General features: G+C 40.5%; 1 protein-coding gene across 2 annotated transcripts in view; it reads left to right on the top strand.

Moving 5' to 3' along the window:
* The window catches only part of CPQ (carboxypeptidase Q), a 468,037-nt gene that overhangs the window by 135,934 nt on the left and 306,014 nt on the right, over positions 1 to 26,089 (top strand). For both annotated transcript variants that reach the window (XM_067711716.1, XM_067711715.1), the window contains exon 3: positions 4,228 to 4,435. In XM_067711716.1, coding sequence (XP_067567817.1) covers positions 4,228 to 4,435 — 208 coding nt within the window. The remainder of the gene's footprint in view (positions 1 to 4,227; positions 4,436 to 26,089) is intronic.

Genomic DNA, 26,089 nt, shown 5'->3' with positions numbered 1-26,089 from the left:
ATATATATATATATATATATATATACACACACACACACACACACACATATATACATATATGACATATATATGTGTGTGTGTATATATATATATAAAGTCAGTAGTGCCTTTGTTTCTGCCTCAGTTATCTCTTTCACTCCAGGATCCAGGCTGAAGGAGAAACCCCCACCTGGAACATGCCATCCTTGTGGCTGAAACATAAAGGGCTCTTAGCGACAGTCAAAACTTGCAATGGCTCTTAAAGTTCCTGCTCAGCTGTGACCACACACACTGGTCATTCACATTCCATTGGCCAGAGTGAGTCTCATGGGCAAGCCCAGTGTCACTGTGTTCCAAGAGAGACCCTGCAGTTCACAAGGCAGTTGATGGGCATGTGTCCTTCTTTTATAGAGAAGGGTAGAGAAAATAGTAGAATATAACACAGATGTAAGTTTAGGTAGGGCCAATGGCATCTTTTTCTATAGTGGCCTGTTCTGATGCTACTCAGAAAAGTCCCTTCCCTGCTCCTCTCACCTTCTGCAAATCCCTCAGGGCCAGCAGAGATGCTTTTGCCTACTTGCCTACATAATGGCTGAACCTGCAGTGATTGTGAGTTCTACATAACAGCCACTATATGCATATGGCTATTTAAATTTAAATATAAATTAATTAAAATAAATGACATTAAAAGTTCAGTCTCTGAGTCCCATTAGTCACATTTCAGGTGTTCAGTAGCCACATGTGTCTAATGGCTACTGTGTTAGCCCAGATGCAGAACATTTCCGACATTGCAAAGAAGTCTGTAAGTATGTATTTGTTATGTTTCGTGTTCCTGTCTCTGACATTGTTTTTTTGTGGTACTGCTGTCAGCTTCCAAACCTATCTCTTCTTTTTGATTTGTTGTCTCTTATAGTTTATAGGTTTAAGCACTAGATTTAGAATTTTCTATAAAGTAAGAGTAACTAGGCTCTAAGAGCAGAAGAGCTTTCTTATGTGCAAGTATCTGAGTTTTCGTACTTGGAATTTATATTTCTATTCTGACTGCCCCAGGACCTTTTTGGCTTGGTTATTCTGGTGCACCTGTGCTCTGGGTGGTCAGAGAGTCAGACTCTTGAGTTATTGCAGGAGAAGCGCTATCAAGCTTTAAAGGTAAATTGCACTTTTATGGAAACGCTGTAGGCCCAGTCAGTGGTACCTTGTTTGGAGCAGTGCTATCTAAGGGAAGTTTATTGAGTGACTTCCTACACACATACCAAGCACTATGCTAGGCCCAGGAGATACAAACAAAAGTGAACATGGCCCCAAACCCTGAGGAGTTCACAGTTTAGGTGGTAGAGAGAGTCATAAATAAACCGTCTCATCGTCTAGTGCCCAGGTATGAACTTTCCTCTGAAAGTCCAGAGGAGAGTGGTGCATGAACCAGCCTTCCTGGAGGTGGAGGGAGGGGGATGAGACAAGAGGCCAGAGGCCTTGGGAATGCTCCCTAAAGTAGTGATTCTTTTTTTTTTTTCTGTCTATTTCTTTTATTTTTACTTTTTAATTGGAGTATAGTTGATTTACAATGTTATGTTAGTTTCAGGCGTACAGCAAAGTGAATCAGTTATACATCGGCATATATTCATTCTTTTTTAGATTCTTTTCCCATATAGGTTATTACAGAATATGGAGTAGAGTTGGAGGGAGTGATTCTTAAATGGCATCCTGAGGGATAAATAGGTGTTAGTCACATCACAAAGTTAGGAGAATGGGGTCAACAAGACATGATGTACCATAGCATGAAAAGATGCTGAGAAGTGGACTGGCATGGTGCAAGTGGGAACTTTTTTTTTTTTTGCGGTACGCGGGCCTCTCACTGTTATGACATCTCCCGTTGCAGAGCACAGGCTCCGGACGCGCAGGCTCAGCGGCCATGGCTCACGGGCCCAGCCGCTCCGCGGCATGTGGGATCCTCCCGGACTGGGGCACGAACCCACGTCCCCTGCATCGGCAGGCGGACTCTCAACCACTGCGCCACCAGGGCAGTGGGAAGTTCCCAAGTGGGAACTTTTAAGTTTAGTATTGATAGGATTTAAAATAAAAGGGAACCTGTGTCTATAGAGATAGATAGGCTTTGACTGGTATGTTGAAGTGATGGGTAATCAGCAGAGGGGGCAGGGGGCAGGGGGATGGTGCCATCGGCTCATCTGACTTCTCAGCAGTTCAAGTTGTTCACCCTGGCAGCGTTGTGGCAGTTAAATTTGAGGGAGTTGGGCTGGAGGCTGGGACACTGGTGGTGGTGGGTAGAGGAGGAGGAATTCATAGCAGTCCAACAGAGAGATAACCAGGGCCTGATGTGAGCAGGTGTAACTGTGGTAGAGTAGAGGACCTGCTTTCAATCAACACTTAAGGGGTAAGATTATCAGTATTTGAGGACTGATGAGATCTGGAGGATGAAGGAGACAGAGGCATCAGAGATGACGCTAAGCTTTCAAGAAAACATTAATTTGAACACTTCTTCCAAGTTCACGGTGATAGGTTTTGACCTATAGCTGCTACTAGTGTTTTGCATTGGCACCTGGTGTCTAGGTTAGGTTTTGGCTCCTTAGGACTCCATCATTCACATTTGTTAAAAAAACTTGAACCACACACTATAGTGAAGCTCTACCCTTGTATGACTTTAATTGTGCAGTGGCCTATGAAAATTTATAGAAATTTGGCTTCACTTCTAGTGGCTCCAATCCAGATGCCAAAATTACCCTGTTGCTGGGACACCCCTTGGGTGGACCATTGAATCTGTTATTCATTAGGAACAGCTGAAAACCATCAACAAAATTCCTGTGCTATGCCAACAATAACACCAGTCAAATTTCAAGGTAACTCCAGGTTTCAGAAAGTTATGAATCTCAAAGTCTGTCTCGCTGAACCCTTATTTGTGTTTTTACACATATTTATCATGTGAAAAAGCTAGTGGCGTCCTTACTTTTCATAATTGTACATCGCTTTCTTTAGATTATAAATTAAATTCTGAGTTCCGAATGTTGGTGGAGACATGCTTATGGATCTGTAGTCAATCACATTAAAGTGAAAGTACAAATTCAGCCCGGATGGTGGAAGTTGGAGCGGAGCCAGCCCAAAGAATCCATTGTGATGGGGTCCATATTGAAAGCAAGAATTCTCTCATATCTGCAGTGCATTTTAAAAGGATTCTCCAAGTAACAGTTACTATTTTAATGACATGTGTTAAGCTTCCAGAAGAACCCAGTTCTCTAGTTTGCAAAATTAAAGAAGTATGCCAAATCTATGTTGATACTTGGGTTTTACTGACATATTTCACGACTGCCTGGCTAAAGCCATACAACAGTAGGTGCCTGACACTTGATTTTAGATCGTTATGTTTAGCTACTGCGTCTGGCCTTTGCTGCTAAATATTTTTTTTCTTGTCACACTAACTACTCCATCAAATTGAATCTTCAGTGGTCTAGCAGGTTTTGAATGACTTCGTGCAAGCTGTGAAATCCTGTTCCCTCATCAGGAAGAGCTGGGCAAGTCTTGTGGTATGAGGAAATATGCCACATCTTTCTAAGTGAGACAGCAGGATTATAGGACAATTAGACAACATCTTCAGAATTTTTATCTGAAGAAGAGTGATAGGTTTGGCGATGAACATGTACTATAAAGCGAGAGGCATGGGAAGTTTCCACATTCTTTAAAAGGGTTTGGTACAAGGAAGAAAAGAAAACAAGCTGACTTTTTGTGGCTCTTGAGACGGGTTACATTAACCATTTGTTAAAAGTTGGATTTATGAAGATCGTTGGCTTCGAAGAACATTCTTTTAAACTGCCACCCTTTGTATGATGTCAGTGAAGGTTGTTTAGCAACATATCAAAATAGTTTTATGAAAAGATAAATATGTTTCTTTAAACCCAAGGGGAGCTTTCTAAAATGCATTTTTAAAAATAAATAATTGCTGTCATTCTGTGGGAAAGAGGCAAAAAAAGACATCTTTTCAAGCAATTTGTGATTTAATAGCAGCTGGTCAAGTGAGTTGAAAAACCTTAAGAGTCGTATATTTTTTGAATGCCTTTTCTCTTTCTTGGGAAACTGGCTAACCCCCAGAATCTTTCTCCCATAGCAAATGGCTCTGAAACTTTGATCTTTGCAAACCAGTTTGCCAGATGTAGTGGATAGAACATGTGTGACCTTTTGTGTGCCAATTCACCCTGGCTGATCGGAAACCATATGTTAACCTTGTATGACTTTTATTTGTAGGCATTACAGCAGAAGTTCTGGTGGTGACCTCTTTCGACGAACTGCAGAGAAGGGCCCCAGAAGCAAGAGGGAAGATTGTCGTTTACAATCAACCTTACACCAACTACTCGAGGGCAGTGCAGTACCGCGTCCAGGGGGCGGTGGAAGCTGCCAGAGTGGGGGCTTTGGCATCCCTCATTCGGTCGGTGGCTTCCTTCTCCATCTACAGGTTGGTCATTATGTTCATTTGAAATGCTTTCAAAAACCAGGGATTTCCATCAAAGAGAAGCCCTTTTGAAATAAAAACAAACGCAGTCAAAAGAAAATACTGATTGTTCATGGAACTTTTCCCCCGTTCTGCATTTGTTCATTTGTTTGTAATATCTTTTTTTGGCCTTTTCAGGATTCCAAGCATCATTTGTGCATTCCTTTACAAAGCTTTCCACATCCATGATGATCCCATAACATTCTATATATAACCAGTGTATTTTATATATTTTCATTGGAGGGAGAACTGAATTCATGTCTGCATTTCATCAAAGATTCCTAAAGACTTCAGAGGCAGCCAGGCTTTTTTCCATTGTTGCTAGAGAAGTGAAATACAAATAAAGCAGGTTACATGATAGGGGCCATCTATGGTGTAGTGGAAAGAGTTGAGGCAGCAGAGGACCTTGGATGTACACCTGCTTCTGCTTCTGAAGAACCGTGAGGCCTTGGGAATGTTCTTTTTTTTTTAATTGAAGTATAGTTGATTTACAATATTATATTAGTTTCAGGTGTACAGCAAAATGATTCAGTATTTTTGCAGATTACACTCCATTATAAATTATTTCAAGATAATGGCTGTAATGCCCTGTGCTATACAATATATTCTTGTTCCATATTTATTTTATACATAGTAGTTTGTATCTGTTAATCTCATACCATCTTGGGAATGTTCTTAAAACTCTGCACCTCAGCATTCTTCTCTATTAATTGGTGATAATTAACAATAATACATTTACAAAATTATTTTAAGATTGAATGAGGTAAACTTATGAAAGATACTTGATATTTATGAAGGTCTATTTTGAGGGCAGCGTAAGTTTTGTCTTTTTCTTTGTATTTCTGATTGAGGTGATTGCAACATGCTTTACTGATCCTCAGTTGTAGGAGGAAATTCGGCATTGCAGTGGATAAAAAGTCCAAAAATTGACCTGCAGACATTGGGCCTAGTTTAATAGCTACATATCGTAGTGTCACATATCAAGGATAAAATATTTGAGAAACATGGATAAAAGAAGCACCGTTTTAGTGTTGTGGCCTGGTCTCTCTAAGATAAAAAAAAATGTAAAAATAATTGCAAATAGGGTTTATTTGAGTCTCAAGACTAGATCTTTAATATCTTTGTAAAGGAAGCCTTCTTTATTCTGCACAATTGCTCTTTGGCGCTGGAGTCACAGCTGCTTGACCTTAAATAATTAGCACCCTACGCCCTTAAAAATAACTGAGGACACATCAGCAACTAGGAAACCCAGTCAGAGGAGTTGTCCAAAAGGGCAGAGAAAAGGAAAGGGACATTTTTCTTTTATGGGGATAAGGTATCATCTCAGGGGAGGAAGATGGGGCATGCTAAAACCACTTGTTAGAAGTTTTATGAGAGAAAACCTAGTTACACTGATGTCACAGTGCTAAAAGTAATGCTCTTTGTAGAGTCTTTAAAGTTTTGGTGACTAGTGAAATAATGATTGGACCATATTCTTTCGGATGGTTACTTTTCCCAGGAGGGAAGTCCTGAAATGGCTAGCTTACTTCCCAGAATACCTCAGTCACCCCTTAGAATAACACAGCACCCTGTGGCCATTCACCATGATTTCACTGGTCCTGAGATCGAAATTATGGAGCTTCTCTGTTGCTTTGTGAAACTGGGTGAATGCCAGAAATATTCATTTAACAACTACTACTCATAAGACTAATAAACTCCCAGATGACTTAATGCACAGCAGTCTGCCAGGGTTCATTGACATTGTTTTCCTGGTATAATGAAGACATCTGGAAGCCCAGGCTGTAACCTAGGAGCACCAGAAGAATTTCGTCCAGCAAAGGACTTAGAAATCTGTCGTTAGCCTTTAAGGTTTAGGGTTGCCAACATGTCGTGTGCATTCAAGACATTTTTCTTAATATTTACAGATCCAGACTGATGATAAGTTTTTCATTGATTTGATAGCCAGACATATTTCAGTGGACTCTTAACTTTTATAACTCCATATTTTCAACATTTACGAATACAAAATAACATTGCTCTTTACATAGTACTTTAGAATCTTTCACATACGTCATCTTATTTGTTCTGACAACAATCCAGTGGACCAAGGAGAAGGGGCATTATTATCCCCATTTTAAGATAAAGAAAGAGTTCAGAGAATTCAGCATGTTAACGTGTTTAAGTCTCGCATCTTGAAAAATGAAAACCAAAACGAAACAAACCGTCTCTTCGTCCACTTCAGGCTAATTTGTTTTTTAGAGCCAGTTTTCCTTGAAGAGTGTTCTATATTCCTATCTGTAATTTTTCATCCCTCATTCACTCTCCAGATCCCTTTAACCTGGCTCTTCCAAATACTGAGATGGAAGTTGTTAAGGTCACAAGTAGCTGCCTAGTTGAACATAATGGACATTTTTCAGGCCATCATCTTATTTCACCACTCGGAAGTATTCCTTATTATTGATTGCTTTTTCAATCTCTTCTCCTTGGCTTCTATGACTTCTTTCTCATAATGTCTCTTTCTCTAGCTCCTGCTCTTTCCCTCTTTCCTCCTTTCCCTTTTCTTCCCTGTTTCTCTGGCTTCTCACTGTTAATATTCTACCTGAGCAATCCCATCATGCTTATGACTTCAGCCCTAAGCATGGTGACCCCTTCCAAACCCACCTCTTCTGTCCACTGCCTGAGTTCTAGGTCCATACATCTAACTACCTGCTGATTTATCTTTTGGGTGTTCCATAGCTATCTCAGATTCTTTTCTTTTCCTTTCTTTTCTCTTCTCTTCCTTTTTTTTCAAAATTGAACTCATTCTTTCACCTCTTTCTCCTGCATTTTCTGTCTCAGTGAAGAGGATGCCATCTGTTCTGCCTTATAAATTAGACGGTCCTTGATTACTTCTTTTCTCTTCCCTTATCCATCATTTCTAGGAGCTACGACATCTCCTAGCTTCTGCTCTTTATCAGTCATTTCAGCCAATGCATATTGAGCACCTCCACCTCCCAACATCACTCCACACTCTACTAGTCAGGAATCACTAAGGCTGCCCCAGTGCACCCCATTTCCTCCAAGTTTCACGACTTTGCAAATGCTTTCTCCTCTGCAACCTTCTATTCCCTTCTTCACTATCTCACACTGTCCTTCAAGATTCATCTTAAGTGTTTCTTCTTCTGGGGAGCCCTGCCTGATATCCAACTCCAGCCCAGGCGAGCTGCCTCTTTTGGGTATCCCATGTCATCCTGTGCTACTCAGTATCATAGTATCTTGGAGGTAGTTTGGGTTCATGCTTTGGTAGGGTAGACTGACTGTTGTAGCAAACAACTTAGGCACCTAACACAATAGGAATCTCTTTCTTGCTCACATAGTAGTTCCAGGAGGGTGTTCAGCAGGTGGACTTTTGCTCCTTTCCATCTGTGGCTCCATCACCTCTAAGAAATCAGAGTCCTCTGCAGGGTGCCCTGCATCCAGCTGGCAAATAAGGAACTGGAGAGAGAAAGTCGATAATCAAGGGGGAGGTTTTCTGTGGCCAGACCTGGGTACGGCATACCTCACTGCTTACATTCCACCAGGCACAATGCAGTTACGTGGAGGCTAGGAAATCTGGTCTATCTTCATGCTCGCGGTGAAAGGAAAACGAGTTTGGGGAACAACTGTGCAGTCTGCTCCAATCGCCTGACTCAGCACTAGACTGTAAGTTCCAGGAAAACATGGATTACACATTTTACCTCTGTGTCCCCATCATCTTGTATGATATTTGGTACATGGTGGTTACTCTGGAAATGACTGTTGGAGGAATCCACTTGTCTGAGGTCATGTGATCAGTCGTGGTTGGGTTCTTACAGCAAAGCAGGTGACCCGGTTCCTAGTGCTCTCTGACCAGACCGTGTAGCCTCTGTATAGTGAATTGAAATCAGCTTGAACTCTTGGGGCACTTTGCTCTGTATTTGGAGGAAAACATCCAGATGCCAATACGCCAGATTATACCATTTTTTCTGCCACACTGTTCACACACAGTGATCTTTTGCGTCACCCTTAGCTCTATGGCAATGGGTTATGCTGGATCCTGTTTAGGAAAAGCGTTAGAAGTCAGCAACACAGGAGAACAGAATAGAAATTTGTCGCTGCTTGATTTCAAAATTAGAGACTCTCCTAAAGGACAGGAAATGCGTTTTACCAATGTGACTTGACACCTGTCAATGCACATATCAATATCAGCCGTTGTAGAAGTACAGCAGTCACATGCTTACATGACATGTCCTCAAAAGGCAGTCCATTACTTGTTGCCAGCATTATCTCCGGATTCTTTGTCGTTATTTCTCTATATTCCCATTATTAGTGTTTTGGGGGCTCAAATTTACTTCAAAGAGAAGATTTTTCCTTCATTGATGCTTTTATAATGACTTTGCTCTTGTTCAATATTAAGTGTCAAGTGGGGACTATCTAACGGGGACTCCCATTAGATCTTTTTTAGTTTTTCTGTTTGTAAAATACATTTTGGCTTTGTCACAGGAGGATATTTTAAGGATAAATGTAATTGTAAGAGATTTGATTTCTGCAGAGGAAAGCTGCTCTGTGGAACCACTTGCCTTACATTATTTCTCAAATTAATCATATTTTTAAGTAAGTATTTATTGAGAACTTACCATTTGCTCAGAAGTTGCCAGGTACTAGGGTTGCTAAGATGAATTAGACATGTTTTTGGTTCCTCAGAAATATTCTGTCTGGCTAAAAGAGAGGAGGGTAAGCTTAAAATGTACATGATTAGTGTAATATATTTTATATTTAGTGCTAAACGCATGATTGAGGAAAGGGACAAAGAAAGGAACATTTTTTAAAAAGTTTTATTTATTTACTTTAATTATTTATTTATTTTTGGCCGTGTTGGGTCTTCGTTGCTGCATGTGGGCCATCTCTGGTTGTGGTGAGTGGGCACTGCTCTTCATTGTGGTGTGCGGGCTTCTCATTGCAGTGTCTTCTCTTGTTGTGGAGCACGGGCTCTAGGCGCGCGGGCTTCAGTAGTTGTGGCTCGTGGGCTCTAGAGCACAGACTCAGTAGTTGTGGCGCACAGGCTTGGTTGCTCTGCTGCATGTGGGATCTTCCTGGACCAGGGCTCGAACCCGTGTCCTCTGCATTGGCAGGAAGATTCTTGACTACTGCACCACCAGGGAAATTCCAAGAAAGGAAATTGACATTTATTAAACACCTACTTTGTTTATGCTTCTCCAAAGGCTTAAATAGTTTGTTTCAATTAATTCTTTATGCAACCCAATAGAAATAGATACTGTTATTGCTCTTTTACTGAGGGAGAAACAGGTTCAGAATGGTTAAATGGCTAGTCAAGTTGCACAGCTAATGAAAGAACCAGGATTCATACCCAGAGAGCCTTTGGCTCTAAATGCCATGCACTTTAGATTTAGCTGGAGAGCTAATGCTACAGGAGTCTAGAAGAGGTAGCAGAAGTCTGATGGGGGCTGGCTACATTGAGAATGTAGGTTTTGGGTGTACTCGATGAAGAGGTTGACCTTGAACAAGAGGCAGGAGGTGGAAAGGCGTTCTATACCTGATCAAGAGAAGAAAATGGGAGTGCATCACGCACTGGGTAATACACAAGTAGACCGGTTTGACTGGAGCAAGGTTTCATAGGAGATCAGAGAAATGAAATTTTGAGGTGAGAGGAAGAGACCAGATTTATGAAGAATCCAAAGTACCAGATTGGGGAGTTTTAAGTTTAATTACGTTTAATGTGGAGGAAATGAGGAATCATTGATTGTGTTAGAATTGGAGGGGGATGTTTTAGTGCATTGTTTCTCTAAGTATGGTCCCTGGAACATCATCGACCTCACCTGGGAGCTTATTGATTTGCAAATTGTCAGGCCCCACTTGAGACCCATTAAATTAAAACATGCTTGGGGGTGGGGTTTGTGGTTTAAACAGCCCTCCAGGTGATTCTGATGTATGTGAAAGTTTGGGAACTGTTTCAGAAAGATCAGTGTGCTGACTGTAGATGACGTGCTTTTGAGAAGGTAAGCCAGGACACTGATCTAATAATGCAGATGTGAAGTAATGAGGACATAGATGATAGCAATGGGAACGGAGAGAAAGAGACAGCAAGAGGGTGTTGGGCTGCACCCAGCAGGCCTTGCAATTGCCCAGCTGCAAGACTGAAGAAAAAGCCCAGAGACAGCAACAGAGACCACCACAGTTTATTGGATAGGAAGTCTTACAAGTCTGAAGCAACGTGCTGGAGTGACACCACACTGTGTACGGCAGACAGCAGGCAGGACAGGGCAGCAGTTTTTGCTACTTGGGGGAAGAGGAGGCTACCAGTTACAGGGGGACCTGATGTCAGGTTGGCTCATCAGTTACCAGAGAAACCAGAAGCTGGGGCAGGAGGCAAGCACTTAGGCAGTTGCTGATTGAGCCTTACGATTAGGAGAATTGGATAGTCATGTGAGTAGGTGTCGGTGAAGCAGGGACTCCTCGAGCAGGGCATGTACAGAGAGCAAGAGAACAGCTTGCAAAAGTTATCAAAACTTGGGGACTGGCTGCATTTGAAGGGAGGAAGGAGGAGTCCAAGTTTACAGTAAGGCAAGGACTGAACACCAAAGGCTGAATCTGCATTCAGTCCAGACCGATATTTAAAAATCATGAGTTTTATGTAAAAATAGTGGTTTGTGGTTTTTAGAGAAAGAACTATAGCTGGGGGTGACGTCTTGTATTTTCTGTAAGGAGAACTTCAGCCTAGTGGATCGGCCACCAAGTCCTTTCTGCTGATGGTATGTGCCTTCTGCCGCAGTTTCCAGGTTTCCCTGTACCCAGCTTGGGGACTAGAGAATGATGAGAGACAGAGGGGTCAGGAGAGGGAACCCATATGGAGGCAACATGACCAGTTTGGTTTTTAGACATTTGGAGTTTGAGGTGGCTGTGCGATAGTCCCATTAATCTGGCTTTTATATTTTGTAAGGAAAACAGTTGAGCATTTTCATTTCTCTATTATCTACTTTTTGGATCACCCAAGGCAATTTAAAATTCTAGGCTGGCTTCCTTGCAGTGCGGTACACCTTGGGACTTCTGCCTCCCGCTTTCTCAACCTGCGAGCTCAAGAATGCAAAGTAATTTTTATATTAGACCAAACAAAATATAATTCAGAAAGTAACTCTACTGAGGCCAAATTGCCTGTTGTACTCCCATTGCCAAATATACATTTTTTTCCTACTTATTTTCTCCATTGCCCCAGATAATTGAACTCAGGCTGTAAGTTGTAAGGATGCAATAGGCTCTCCTTTCACTTTACTGTGAAAATTGCATCACCATACTGGGTAAGAATGCATTGAGGTGGGAATGAGCTGCGGATAGAACTTGTCTTTGTAACTACTACTAGTTTATGTCTTCTGCCACTTGACCTTTGTGTACTGTATTGATAGAGTGAAGAGGAGGGATAGAGAAGCGATCCAGTTTGAAGATAAGATCTGATTAAACATTCAGCTGGAGAGAAAGATGAGTGAATCCAGGTGATGTTTGTGGAGGATGTTAGACCATCTGGTGAGAGAGCTGTGAGAAAGTATATAAATCAGTCCCTATAATGATACTTAATTAATACAGAGTCGATAAGTGGCATAATTGAAGCAATGGTTGGGCCACATCGTAGAGTTAAATAGCTTCAAAGAGGGTTCTGATTAAAACCATTACAATTTATAACACATTCTTCATCTTAAAAAAGCATCTTGGTGAGATTTTAGCATGAACATTTTTGTAATCAGAGGACCAGTTTAAAACATTCAGAGCAGAGGTGAAATGTCTTAAGAGGTCTATTTTAGATGATTTTAAAAAGCCAGTTTATTCTCAGAGAGTAAAAAAACTTGTCACCCTCCCCTTGTTTTTTAATGGGAGAAAAATGAACGCTGCTACTTTACACTTACGTCTGGGATCTTTGATGTCCTGGTGGTTTGGTTCTTCGGTGTGACCTTAGCATAATTAGCTATCAAGCTTGATTTAAGTTGTTTTGAAATGTTTTTGCAATTTGGGGGGCATACGTGCCTGCTGGTGATTACAAAATAAAGAAAATATCACCGTGACTCAAAATGGTACAACTGGGCTAGCCTTGATTAGTAGGTTCTTTTCTTTCCTTATTTTGTTTTTGCTTAATTCACTCTGAGGCTCATAACAGATGCACAGTAATCAATCAGGATGCCAATTCTCATCATTTATGCAGGTGGAGGGCCACTGTGCTCCCAAGGGGGGAAACCAGAGAAGACCCACATTGAACACTGCATTTTTTTCTTCCCATCATCCTTTTTTTTTCTCTCTCTCTCTGATTTTTTAAAATTTATTAATTTATTTTTGGCTGCATTGTGTCTTCGTTGCTGTGCACGGGATTTCTCTAGTTGGCGGCGAGTGGGGGCTACTCTTCGTTGTGGTGCGTGGGCTTCTCATTGCTGTGGCTTCCCTTGTTGCGGAGCATGGGCTCTAGGCGCGTGGGCTTCAGTAGTTGTGGCTCGCAGGCTAAGTAGTTGTGGCATATAGGCTTCGTTGCTCCGCGGCACGTGGGGTCTTCCCGGACCAGGGCTCAAACCCGTGTCCCCTGCATTGGCAGGCAGATTCTTAACCACTGTGCCACCAGGGAAGCCCTATCTCTCTCTGATTTTTGAAAGGCAAATTCTTTGTTTAGAAGGCCTTTGTTAGAAATTCCAAAATGTCCTTTAATCACTGAATTATTATTGCTTCAGGTAGTGTGACAGGTATACAACTTCGTAAGTGGACACACTCGGGCAGTATACTTCAGAGCCTCAGTTCTAGAGTCACAGTGCCTGGGTCTCTGCTCAGCCTCTTGACAGATATGTGACCTTGGCATATCATGTAAACTCTCCGAACCTCAGTTTCACCTGTAAAAATGGGGTGAGGATTAAATGTGAGAATTAATCGGGCATTTTGTGCAGATTAAATGAGATATTATTATTGCCTGACATAGTAAGTTTTGCATACATGTAAAGTACTCCTATTATACAGCCTTGCTAAGTAATGACTGGATATGCTTATTGAATAAAAGAGGAAGAAAGGGAGGGAAACACGGAGTGAGGGAGGGAAGGAGGGAAGGAGAAAGAAGAACAGAAGGAAGGAAGGAAGACTGGTAGGAAAGGGGGAGGGAAGAGAGAGAAAGAAGAACTTAATTTACTTAATATCAGTATTGTAATTGCTGCTGTCCGGTTGGGAGACAGCCCTTAACATCGTATTGCCATTTTGACCTCCATCTGTTAAGCCTATTCGAACTCTGTTGGGGTTGTGTGTGTACTGGTCTGTGTTTCTTTCTGGATTGGAAGTTCTCCTGGGGACATACTGTGTGTCCTACTCACCCCAGTGTCTCCAGGCTGTGCTCAATGCCTGGCACACAGTGTTGCTGGAATGAATGAAGAAAAAGAGTTAGAGGCAACCTGTCAGGTTTGCCTAACATGTAAATTCGAGGTGTCACCATTTCCCATTCATAAAAGTTGGATAATAATATAGATGAGGTGACTAACCTTTTGAATTGCTGCTTATCAAAAATAGAATCTCTGGAATCTGAGAGGAGACTATATAGTTACGTAAATTTTGGAAAAGAATTGCAAACTGCTATTACTTTGGTGCTTTGTAAGGCTGCTATAGTTAATGTTCTGTTTGCTTTCCTAGGACGGATTGTCATTTTTCCTTTGCTCATAACCTTGATATAAAAATTTATCCTCGGTTGATATTTTGCATATTCATAATTTTAAAATATTAATAAATGTTCACCTTCTACCTTCCAGCTTTCTGATTTTCGAAAGCACAAGCTTAAGAACCACATCATGTTTTTCCAAATCTGTCGTGGTAGAAAGAAATTAATGCATTTTGAATTCAGGTTTCAGGATTATGACAACGTTGTCTGCTTATGCAGTGCCCTTTGAAAAATGTCTAGTGTAGCGTATGAACCAAAATAATCCCCAGGAGCCTCAAGTCAGCCTTTTACGAGTGCATGTGCTTTTGTTCTCTCTCTCTCATCGAAGCTGAAGACCATTCCAAGGGTCCTCTTGTATCCAACTGTCCCTTTGGCTTCTTTAGCTCCCTGGAGAAAGTACCAATCAGGAGGTACTGCCAGAAAGACTGGAGATTAACAAAGGTAACGATATAGAGAGTGGGATCCGGAATCAGACAGACCTAGATTCAAACGCAGGTTTAGCCAATTAGAGGTTGTTTGAGTCTACATACCTTGTTTAATGTCCGAACCTGTTTGCTCGTCTGTAACATGGGGAGAATACTGTTTACTTCATAGAGTTGTTGAGAGAATTATGTAGGATCAAGCATTCGATGTAGACCCTGAGACATGGGAAGCAATTAGTGAATTATATAACTGGCATCTTATCTTAATCACGGTTGTTACCATCGTTATTATCATCATTGGACAATGACAGGACTAAGCAGGTAGGTGGACATGAACTGAAATATCTTAAAAAGCAGTAGCTCCAGAACTCTCCTCACTGTGTGCTCCAGAGACCTGGGTTCCAGTTATCTCCCGATTTCAGGAACCTACTCTTGTAGACTCCCTCCGTCTTTGGCTTAAAACTCTGTTCTGCTCTTTTTATCCTCTTTGACCTCACTTTGAATGCTCCATACTGTTCTTGCATGTAGTGCCAAAGGTATAGTGACTCAGATCTGTGACCTATGGCCAGCTGACCAACATGCAGACAGTGTTCCATTTAAACACCATCCAATCTATTTTCCACCTCAGGGCCTTTGCACTCACTAACCCTTCTGTCTGGAATGCTATTTCCCCCAGCTTTTTGTATGGCTGACTCCCTTTCAATCTTCAGATGGCAAGTGAAAATTTCTCCCTGCAGGCCTCTCCTGTTACCTCGCACCTCCTCTGTATGCTCAGAGGCCTAATAACATTTGGTAACTTCTCTCTCTCTCTCTCTACTTGTTCAATATGTGTCTCTCCATGAGAATATAAATTCCATGAAGACTGGACTGTCTTTCTTGTACACCATTATACGCTCAGTACACAGGGGATTGTCAGCCCGTGGCAGGTACTCAAGAGATATTTGTTGAATGAGTTACTATTAAAAAATCATCTAAGATCTGAAGAATAGAGAACCAACTCTAAATGGATATATACTGCCTCATGTCTGTTTTCTGAAGCCTCATTCTAAAGCATCACAGATTTTTCCCTCAACTTTTTTTTGGGTAAAATATCAATCTGTGGTAAAGTTGAAAGAATATTAGATGACTCGTACGCTCTTTGTAAGAAATTGCCTAACTTCTTCCCGAGAGGTGGTACCATTTCACGTTGCCACCTGCCATGCGTGAGAGTTCAGAGTGCTCTGCGTTCTCACTGAAGTTTGGTGTTGTCGGTCCGTTGAATTTTAGCCATTCTGGTGCGTATGTATTGAACCTCAGTGAAGCGTCGATTTGCATTTCTCTGATGACTGATGATGTTGAACGCGCATTCACATGCTGATCGGACATTTCTGGATCTTTCTTTGCGAATAGTCTGCTCAAATCTTTTCCCTATTTTATAATTGGGTTGTTTTGAAATTATTCAGTAGTAGGAGTTGTCTCTATATTCTAGATGCGAGTCCGTTGTCAGAGACATGTTTTGCAAATATTTTCTCTCAGTTGGTGTCTTACCTGTTCTTTTTTGTTTATTGTTTTTAGCTTAATTTTGATGAGGAGAAGGTTTAAACGTTGATGAATTTTAACTTATCCATTTTTTTAGTTGCTTTCTGTGTCCACTCATATACCCTTCGTCTACATTCATTATTTAACATTTTGCCACATTTGTTCTCTGTCTTTCACTTTCTTAATCAATTTAAAATAAGGTAGGTACAGCCATGAAACATTTAAACCATAATATATGTGCCTGTATTTCATAAGAACAAGGATCTTCTCTAACATAATGCAGTATCATTGTCATACTTAGGAAATTTAACATTGTCATATAAATATTATATAATGTAAATTCCATCCATATTCAGATCCCAATTATCCCCCACTCTCAATAATTAATGTCCCTGCTTTTTAAAAAAAATCCAGAACCCAGTCAAAGATATTACATTGCATTTAGTTTTCATGTATCTTTAGTCTCCTTAAGTCTGGAATTGTTCCCTAGTCTTTTAAATATTTTATTGCATTGACATTTTAGAGGAGTATAGGGCAGCTGTTTTGCACAGTGTCCCTCAGTTTGGAGTTATTTCCTCATTATTAGATTCAAATTAAATATTTTTGGCAAGAATTCTACATAGATGATGTTGTGTCCCTCCTATTGCATTATGTAAGGAAATGAATAATACCAGTTTTCCTTATGAGTGAGGCTAAATTTGATCACTTGTCTAAGGCAGTATCTCAGGATTTCTTCATTAGAGAGGTACCTTTTCCCCTCTGTAGGGGAAATACGTTGTAATTATGGTGAGATGCTTTGAGACTTTGTGAATCTTATATTCCTTAACAAAATTTCATCCGGTGAAAATTTAGCATGTGTTGACGATCCTTGCCTGAATCAGTCATTACATTGCCAGTTACAAGAGTTTTTCTAATTCAGTTATTCATATTATGTACATTTATTAACTGGCATGTTTTTGTGAGTAAGAGCTTCCACCTTTATTCTCTTATTGTTTCTGAGTATCACTTCCTGGATTTTTAAAAGCATGTATATTAAAATTACTGTCATTCTTTTTGATAAAGCATCAACAATTTCAAAGCACTTAAATGTCAAAGCTAATATTTTTTGATGACCTTGAATGTTTGAAACATTGAAAGGAATTCACTTTTTTTAATCCAAAGGAACCCAAACTATCCCAGGTAAGTCAGCTAATTAGCAGGGTGTAATCAATACCATTTCTTCTGCACTTTCTCATTAACAGTGTGAGATCTAGAGTAATAACTCTGGAAATTATTTTTAGAGTCTGCCATTAACAGTGTGTACCATATGTGAATGAAGATCCTTCACCCCATACATAATTGCTGTTAATTGTTGAAATAAATAAGCAAAAATCTCAAATCCAGCAATTGTTTCTCCAGAGTTTCTTCTCTTTTTCTTTTCTTTTCTCTTTTTTGCTGCGTAGTGGTGATGTTGAGGAGTGTGTTCTCAAAGAGCCCTTTCCAGGAGAAATAAGTGTCTCAGTGTGGGTTTGCAGAGGCCTGCAAGGATGTTTATTCAGGAGGAGTTTACCTAGCTTCTGTGGTGTAGTACAGAAAACGAAATTACCTACCCACTCCAACTTCCCCACGTCATCAGGGGTGGTGAAGGGTTAACCAACCTTGGCTAGTGAGTCAAAGGGTAATAGTAATAGCTCAATGAATGTTTCTGCACTGGTTGCTGCTCTATAAATTAAATATTTGACATCTAGGAGAAGAATTTAATTTCTTTTTAAATTGTACTTTATTTTTTTAAAAATAGACCTTTATTGGAGTATAATTGCTTCACAATACTGTGTTAGTTTCTGTTGTACAACAAAGTGAATCAGCCATATGCATACATATATCCCCATATCCTCTCCCTCTTGAGCCTCCCTCCTACCTTCCCTATTCCACCTGTCTAGGTCATCTCAAAGCACTGGGCTGATCTCCCTGTAATGCTGCTGCTTCCCACTAGCTATCTATTTTACATTTGGTAGTGTATATATGTCCATGCCACTCTCTCACTTTGATCCAGCTTCCACCTCCCCCTCTCCCACCCTGTGTCCTCAAGTCCATTCTCTATGTTTGTCTTTATGTCTTTACTCCTCCCCTGCCACTAGGTTCATCAGTACCATTTTTTTCTTCTTTTTTTTAGATTGCATATATATGCATTAGCATGTATATCTTTTTCTCTTTCTGACTTACTTCACTCTGTATGAAAGACTCCAGGTCCATCCACCTCACTACAAATAACTCAATTTCATTTCTTTTTATGGCTAATATTCCACTGTATATATGTGCCACATCTTCTCTATCCATTCATCTGTTGATGGACATTTAGGTTGGTTCCATGTCCTGGCTATTATAAATAGTGCTGCAGTGAACAGTGTGGTACATGTATCTTTTGGTTTCTTTTTTTTTTTTGCGGTACACGGGCCTCTCACTGTTGTGGCCTCTCCCGTTGTGGAGCGCAGGCTCCGGACGCGCAGGCTCAGTGGCCATGGCTCACGGGCCCAGCCACACCACGGCATGTGGGATCTTCGCGGAGTGGGGCACGAACCCGTGTCCCCTGCATCGGCAGGCAGACTCCCAACCACCGCGCCACCAGGGAAGCCCACGTGTCTCTTTTGAATTATGGTTTTCTCAGGGTATTTGCCCAGTAGTGGGATTGCTGGGTCATATGATAGTTCTATTTTTAGTTTTTTAAGGAACCTCCATACTGTTCTCCATAGTGGCTGTATCAATTTACATCCCCACCAACAGTGCAAGAGGGTTCCCTTTTCTCCACACCCTCTCCAGCATTTATTGTTTGTAGATTTTTTAATGATGGCCATTCTGACCGGTGTGAGGTGATACCTCATTGTAGTTTTGATTTGCTTTTCTCTAATGATTAGTGATGTTGAGCATCTTTTCATGTGCCTCTTGGCCATCTGTATATTTTCATTGGTGAAATGACTATTTAGGTCTTCCGCCTATTTCTTTTTTTTAACATCTTTATTGGAGTATAATTGCTCTACAATGGTGTGTTAGTTTCTGCTTTATAACAAAGTGAATCAGCCATACATCAGTATACATATATCCCCAAATCCCCTCCCTCTTGCGTCTCCCTCCCACCCTTCCTATCCCATCTCTCTAGGTGGTCACAAAGCACCGAGCTGCTCCCTCAGTGCTATGTGGCTGCTTCCCACTAACTATCGATTTTACATTTGGTAGTGTATATATGTCCATGCCACTCTCTCACTTCGTCCCAGCTTACCCTTCCCCCTTCCTGTGTCCTCAAGTCCATTCATTATGTCTGTGTCCTTATTCCTGTCCTGCCCCTAGTTCATAAGAACCGTTTTTTTTGTTGTTGTTAGACTCCATATATATGTGTTAGCATACAGTATTTGTTTTTCTCTTTCTGACTTACTTCACCCTGTATGACAGAATCTAGGTCCATCCACCTCCCTACAAATAACTCAATTTTGTTTCTTTTTATGGCTGAGTAAAATTCCATTGTATATATGTGCCACATCTTCTTTATCCATTCGTCTGTTGATGGACACCTAGATTGCTTCCATGTCCTGGCTATTCTAAATAGTGGTGCAATGAACATTGTGATACATGACTCTTTTTGAATTATGGTTTTCTTAGGGAATATGCCCAGTACTGGGATTGCTGGGTTGTATGGTAGTTCTATTTTTAGTTTTTTAAAGAACCTCCATACTGTTCTCCATAGTGGCTGTATCAATTTACATTCCCACCAACAGTGCAAGAGGGTTTCCTTTTCTCCACACCCTTTACAGCATTTATTGTTTGTAGATTTTCTGATGATGGCCATTCTGACTGGTGTGAGATGATACCTCATGGTAGTTTTGATTTGCTTTTCTGAAATGATTAGTGATGTTGAGCATCCTTTCATGTGTCCTTTGGAGATCTGTATATCTTCTTTGGAGAAATGTCTATTAAGGTCTTCCACCCATTTTTGGATTGGGTTGTTTGTGTTTTTGATATTGAGCTGCATGAGCTGTTTGTAAATTTTGGAGATTAATCCTTTGTCAGTTTCTTCATTGCAAATATTTTCTCCCATTCTGAGGGTTGTCTTTTCATCTTGTTTATGGTTTCCTTTGCTGTGCAAAAGCTTTTAAGTTTCACTAGGTCCCATTGTTTATTTTTGTTCTTATTTCCATTTCTCTAGGAGGTGGGTCAAAGAGGATCTTGATGTGATTTATGTCATAGAGTGTTCTGCCTGTTTTCCTCTACGAGTTTGATAGTGTCTGGCCTTACATTTAGGTCTTTAATCCATTTTGAGTTTATTTTTGTGTATGGTGTTAAGGAGTGTCTAATTTCATTCTTTTACACGTAGCTGTCCAGTTTTCCCAGCATCACTTATTGAAGAGGCTTTCTTTTCTCCACTGTATACTGTTGCCTCCTTTATCAAAAATAAGGTGACCATATGTGCGTGGGTTTATCTCTGGGCTTTCTATCCTGTTCTATTGATCTATATTTCTGTTTTTGTGCCAGTACCATACTGCCTTGATTACTGTAGCTTTGTAGTATAGTCTGAAGTCTGGGAACCTGATTCCTCCAGCTCCATTCTTCTTTCTCAAGATTGTCTTGACTCTTCGGGGTCTTTTGTGTTTCCATACAAATTGTGAAATTTTTTGTTCTAGTTCTGTGAAAAATGCCATTCGTAGTTTGATAGGGATTGCATTGAATCTGTAGATGGCTTTGGGTAATATAGTCATTTTCACAATGTTGATTCTTTCAACCCAAGAACATGGTGTATCTCTCCATCTGTTTGTATAATCTATAATTTCATTCATCCGTGTCTTATAGTTTTCTGCATACAGGTCTTTTGTCTCCTGAGGTAGGTTTATTCCTAGGCATTTTATTCTTTTTTTTGCCATGGTAAAATGGAGTGTTTCCTTAATTTCACTTTCAGATTTTTCGTCATTATTGTGTAGGAATGCAAGAGATTTCTGGGCATTAATTTTGTATCCTGCCACTTTGCCAAATTCATTGATTAGCTCTAGTTTTCTGGTAGCATCTTTAAGATTCTCTGTGTATAGTATCTTGTCGTCTGCAAACAGTGACAGCTTTAATTCCTCTTTTCTGATTTGCATTCTTTTTATTTCTTTTTCTTCCCTGATGGCTGTGGCTAAAAGTTCCAAAACTATGTTGAAATATAGTGGTGAGAGTGGGCAACCTTGTCTTTTTCCTGATATTAGAGGAAATGGTTTCAGTTTTTCACCATTGAGAATGAAGTTGGCTTTGGGTTTGTCATTTATGGCCTTTATTATGTTGAGGTAAGTTCCCTGTATGCTGCTTTCTGGAGGGTTTTTATACTAAATGGTTGTTGAATTTTGTCAAATGCTTCTTCTGCATCTATTGAGATGATCATATGGTTTTTCTCCTTCAATTTGTTAATATGGTTTATCACATTGATTGATTTGTGTATATTGAAGAATCCTTGCATTCCTGGGATAAACCCCAGTTGATCATGATGTATGATCCTTCTAATGTGCTGTTGGATTCTTTTTGCTAGTATTTTGTTGAGGATTTTTGCATCTATGTTCATCAGTGATATTGGCCTGTAGTTTTCTTTCTTTGTAACATCTTTGTCTGGTTTTGGTATCAGGGTGATGGTGGCCTTGTAGAATGAGTTTGGGAGTGTTCCTCCTTCTGCTATATTTTGGAAGAGTTTGAGAAGGATATGTTTTAGGTCTTCTCTAAATGTTTAATAGAATTCGCCTGTGAAGCCATCCGGTCCTGGGCTATTGTTTGTTGGACGATTGTTAATCACAGTCTCAATTTCAGTGCTTGTGATTGGTCTGATTATATTTTCTGTTTCTTTCTGGTTCAATCTCGGAAGGTTGTGCTTTTCTAAGAATTTGTCCATTTCTTCCCGGTTGTCCTTTTATTGGCATATGGTTGCTTATAGTAACCTCTCATGATCCTTTGTATTTCTACAGTGTCACTTGTTACTTCTCCTTTTCCATTTCTAATTCTATTGATTTGAGTCTTCTCCCTTTCTTTTTGATGAGCCTGGCTACTGGTTTATCCATTTTGTTTATCTTCTCAAAGAACCAACTTTTAGTTTTATTGATCTTAGCTATTATTTCCTTCATTTCTTTTTCATTTATTTCTAATCTGATCTGTATGATTTCTTTCCGTCTGCTAAATTTGGAGGTTTTTGTTCTTTTTTCTCTGATTGCTTTAGGTGTAAGGTTAGGTTGTTTGTTTGAGATGTTTCTTGTTTCTTGAGGTAGGATTGTACTGCTATAAACTTCCCTCTTAGAACTGCTTTTGCTGCATCCCATAGGTTTTGGGTAGTCGTGTTTTTCATTGTCATTTCTTTCTAGGTAGTTTTTGATTTCCTCTTTGATTTCTTCAGTGATCTCTTGGTCATTTAGTAGTGTATTGTTTAGCCTCCATGTGTTTGTATTTTTTACAGATTGTTTCCTGTAATTGATATCTAGTCTCATAGGGTTGTGGTCAGAAAAGATACTTGATATGATTTCAATTTTCTTAAATTTGCCAAGGCTTGATTTGTGACCCAAGATATGATCTATCCTGGAGAATGTTCCATGAGCACTTGAGAAGAAAGTGTATTCTGTTGTTTCTGGATGGAATGTCCTATAAATATCAATGAAGTCCATCTTGTTTAATGTGTCATTTAAAGCTTGTGTTTCCTTCTTTATTTTCATTATGGATGATCTGTCCATTGGTGAAAGTGGGGTGTTAAAGTCCCCTACTATGATTGTGTTAGTGTTGATTTCCACTTTTCATGGCTGTTAACATTTGCCTTATGTATTGAGGTGCTCCTATGTTGGGTGCATAAATATTTACAGTTGTTATATCTTCTTCTTGGATTGACCCCTTGATCATTATGTAGTGTCCTTCTTTGTCTCTTGTAATAGTGTTTATTTTAAAGTCTATTTTGTCTGATATGAGAATTGCTACTCCAGCTTTCTTTGATTTCCACTTGCATGGAATATCTTTTTCCATCCCCTCACTTTCAGTCTGTATGTATCCCTTGGTCTGAAGTGGGTCTCTTGTAGACAGCATATATATGGGTCTTGTTTCTGTATCCATTCAGCCAGTCTATGTCTTTTGGTTGGAGCATTTAATCCATTTACATTTAAGGTAGTTATTGATATGTATGTTCCTATTACTATTTTCTTAATTGTTTTGGGTTTGTTATTGTAGGTCTTTTCCTTCTCCTGTGTTTCCTGCCTAGAGAAGTTCCTTTAGCATTTGTTGTTCAAGCTGGTTTGGTGGTGCTGAATTCTCTTAGCTTTTACTTGTCTGTAAAGGTTTTAATTTCTCCATCAAATCTGAATAAGATCTTTGCTGGGTAGAGTAATCTTGGTTGTAGATTTTTCCCTTTCATCACTTTAATTATGTCCTTCTACTCCCTTCTAGCTTGCTGAGTTTCTGCTGAAAGATCAGCTGTTAACCTTGTGGGGATTCTCTTGTATGTTATTTGGTGCTTTTCCCTTTGTGCTTTTAATGTTTTTTCTTTGTATGTAATTTTTGATAGTTTGATTAATATGTGTCTTTGTGTGTTTCTCCTTGGATTTATCCTGTATGGGACTCTCTATGCTTACTGGACTTGATTGACTATTTCCTTTCCCATATTGGGTAGTTTTCAACTATAATCCTTCAAATATTTTCTCAGTTCCTTTCTTTTTCTCTTCTTCCTCTGGGAACCCTATAATTCGAATGTTGGTGCATTTAATGTTGTCCCAGTGGTCTCTGAGACTGTCCTCAATTCTTTGCATTCATTTTCTTTATTCTGCTCTGTGGTAGTTATTTCCACTATTTTATCTTCCAGGTCACTTATCCGTTCTTCTGCCTCATTTATTCTGCTATTGATTCCTTGTAGAGAACTTTTCATTTCATTTATTGTGTTGTTCATCATTGTTTGTTTGCTCTTTAGTTCTTCTAGGTCCTTGTTAAACGTTTCTTGTATACTTTCCATTCTATTTCCAAGATTTTGGATCATCTTTACTATCATTACGCTGAATTCTTTTTCATGTAGACTGCCTATTTCCTCTTCATTTGTTTGTTATGGTGGTTTTTTGCCTTGCTCCTTCATCTGGTATGTATTACTCTGTCTTCTCATTTTGCTTTACTTACTGTGTTTGGGGTCTCCTTTTCGCAGGCTGCAAGTTTGTATTTCCCATTGTTTTTGGTGTCTGCCGCCAGTGGCTAAGGTTGGTTCAGTGGTTGCGTAAGCTTGCTAGTGGAGAGGACTGGTTCCTGTGTTCTGGTGGATGAGGCTAGATCTTGTCTTTCTGGTGGGCAGGACCACGTCCGGTGGTGTGTTTTAAGGTGTCTCTGAGCTTATAATGATTTTAGGCAGCCTCTCTGCTAATGAATGGGGTTGTGTTCCTGTCTTGCTAGTTGTTTGGCATAGGTTGTCCAGCACTGTAATTTGCTGGTCATTGAGTGGATCTGGGTCTTAGCATTGAGATGGAGATCTCTGGGAGAGCTTTTGCTGTTTGACATTACGTGGAGCCGGGAGGTCTCTGGTGGGTCAATGTCCTGAACTCAGCTCTTCCACCTCAGAGGCCGAGGCCTGACACCCGGCCAGAGCACCAAGACCCTGTCATCCACATGGCTCAGAAGAAAAGGGAGAAAAAAAGGAAAGAAAGAAAAAAATAAAATAAAATAATTTATTAAGATAAAAAATTTTAAATTATTTAAAAATATTAAAAAGTAGTAAAAAGAAAAGAAAGAAAGAAAGAAGAGAGCAACCAAACCAAACAACCAATCCACCAATGATAACAAGCACTAAAAACTATACTAAAAAAAAAAAGAAAAATGGACAGGCAGAACCCTAGGACAAATCGTAAAAGCACAGCTATAGAGACAGACTCACACAAAGAAGCATACACACAGACAGTCACAAGAACAGGAAAAGGAAAATATATATATATTTCTATATACATAAAGAAAGGAAGAGAGCAACCAAATCAATAAACAAATCTACCAATGATAATAAATTCTAAATACTAAACTAAGATAAACATAAAACCAGAAACAAATTATTTGCAGAAAGCAAACCGCAAGTCTACAGTTGCTCCCAATGCCCTCCGCCTCAATTTTGGGATGATTTGTTGTGTCTTCAGTTATTCCACAGATGCAGGTACATCAAGTTGATTGTGGAGATTTAATCCGCTGCTCCTGAGGCTGCTGGGAGAGGTTTCCCTTTCTCTTCTTTGTTCACACAGCTCCTGGGTTCAGCTTTGGATTTGGCCCTCCTCTGCGTGTAGGTTGCCCTCTGGCATCTGTTCTTCGCTCAGAGAGGACGGGGTTAAAGTAGCAGCTGATTAGGGGGCTCTGGCTCAGTCAGGCGGGGAGGGGGGAGGGGTACAGAATGCGGGGTAAGCCTGTGGTGGCAGAGTCCAGCGTGACGTTGCAAGAGCCTGAGGCATGCCATGTGTTCTCGCGGGGAAGTTGTCCCTGGATCCCGGGACCCTGGCAGTTTTGGGCTGCACAGGCTCCCAGGAGGGGAGGTGTGGAGAGTGTCCTGTGCTCGCACACAGGCTTCTTGGTGGCTGCATGAGCAGCCTTAGCGTCTCATGCCCTTCTTTGGTGTCCACGCTGATAGCCGCACCTGGCACCTGTCTCTGGAGCTCGTTTAGGCGGTGCCCTGAATCCCCTCTCCTCGTGCACCCCGAAACAATGGTCTTTTGACTCTTAGGCAGTTCCAGACTTTTTCCCAGACTCCCTTCCAGCTAGTTGTGGCGTATTAGCCCCCTTCAGGCTGTGTTCACGTAGCCAACCCCAGTCCTCTTCCTGGGATCTGACCTCCAATGCCTTAGCCTGAGCTCCCAGCCCCCACCTGCCCCTGCCAGTGAGCAGACAAGCCTCTCAGGCTGGTGAGTGCTGGTCGGCTCTGATCCTCTGTGCGGGAATCTCTGTGCTTTGCCCTCTGCACCCCTGTTGTTGCGCTCTCCTCCGTGGCTCCATTGCTTCCCCCTGCCACCCCTTGTTTCCGCCAGTGAAGTGGTTTCCTAGTGTGTGGATACT

The sequence above is a fragment of the Pseudorca crassidens genome, chromosome 17 (genome assembly GCF_039906515.1).
Source record: "Pseudorca crassidens isolate mPseCra1 chromosome 17, mPseCra1.hap1, whole genome shotgun sequence".
In the NCBI taxonomy this organism is placed as follows: domain Eukaryota; kingdom Metazoa; phylum Chordata; class Mammalia; order Artiodactyla; family Delphinidae; genus Pseudorca; species Pseudorca crassidens.
The sequence above is the reverse complement of the archived record's forward strand: the minus strand, read 5'-3'. Positions and strand labels throughout refer to the sequence as shown.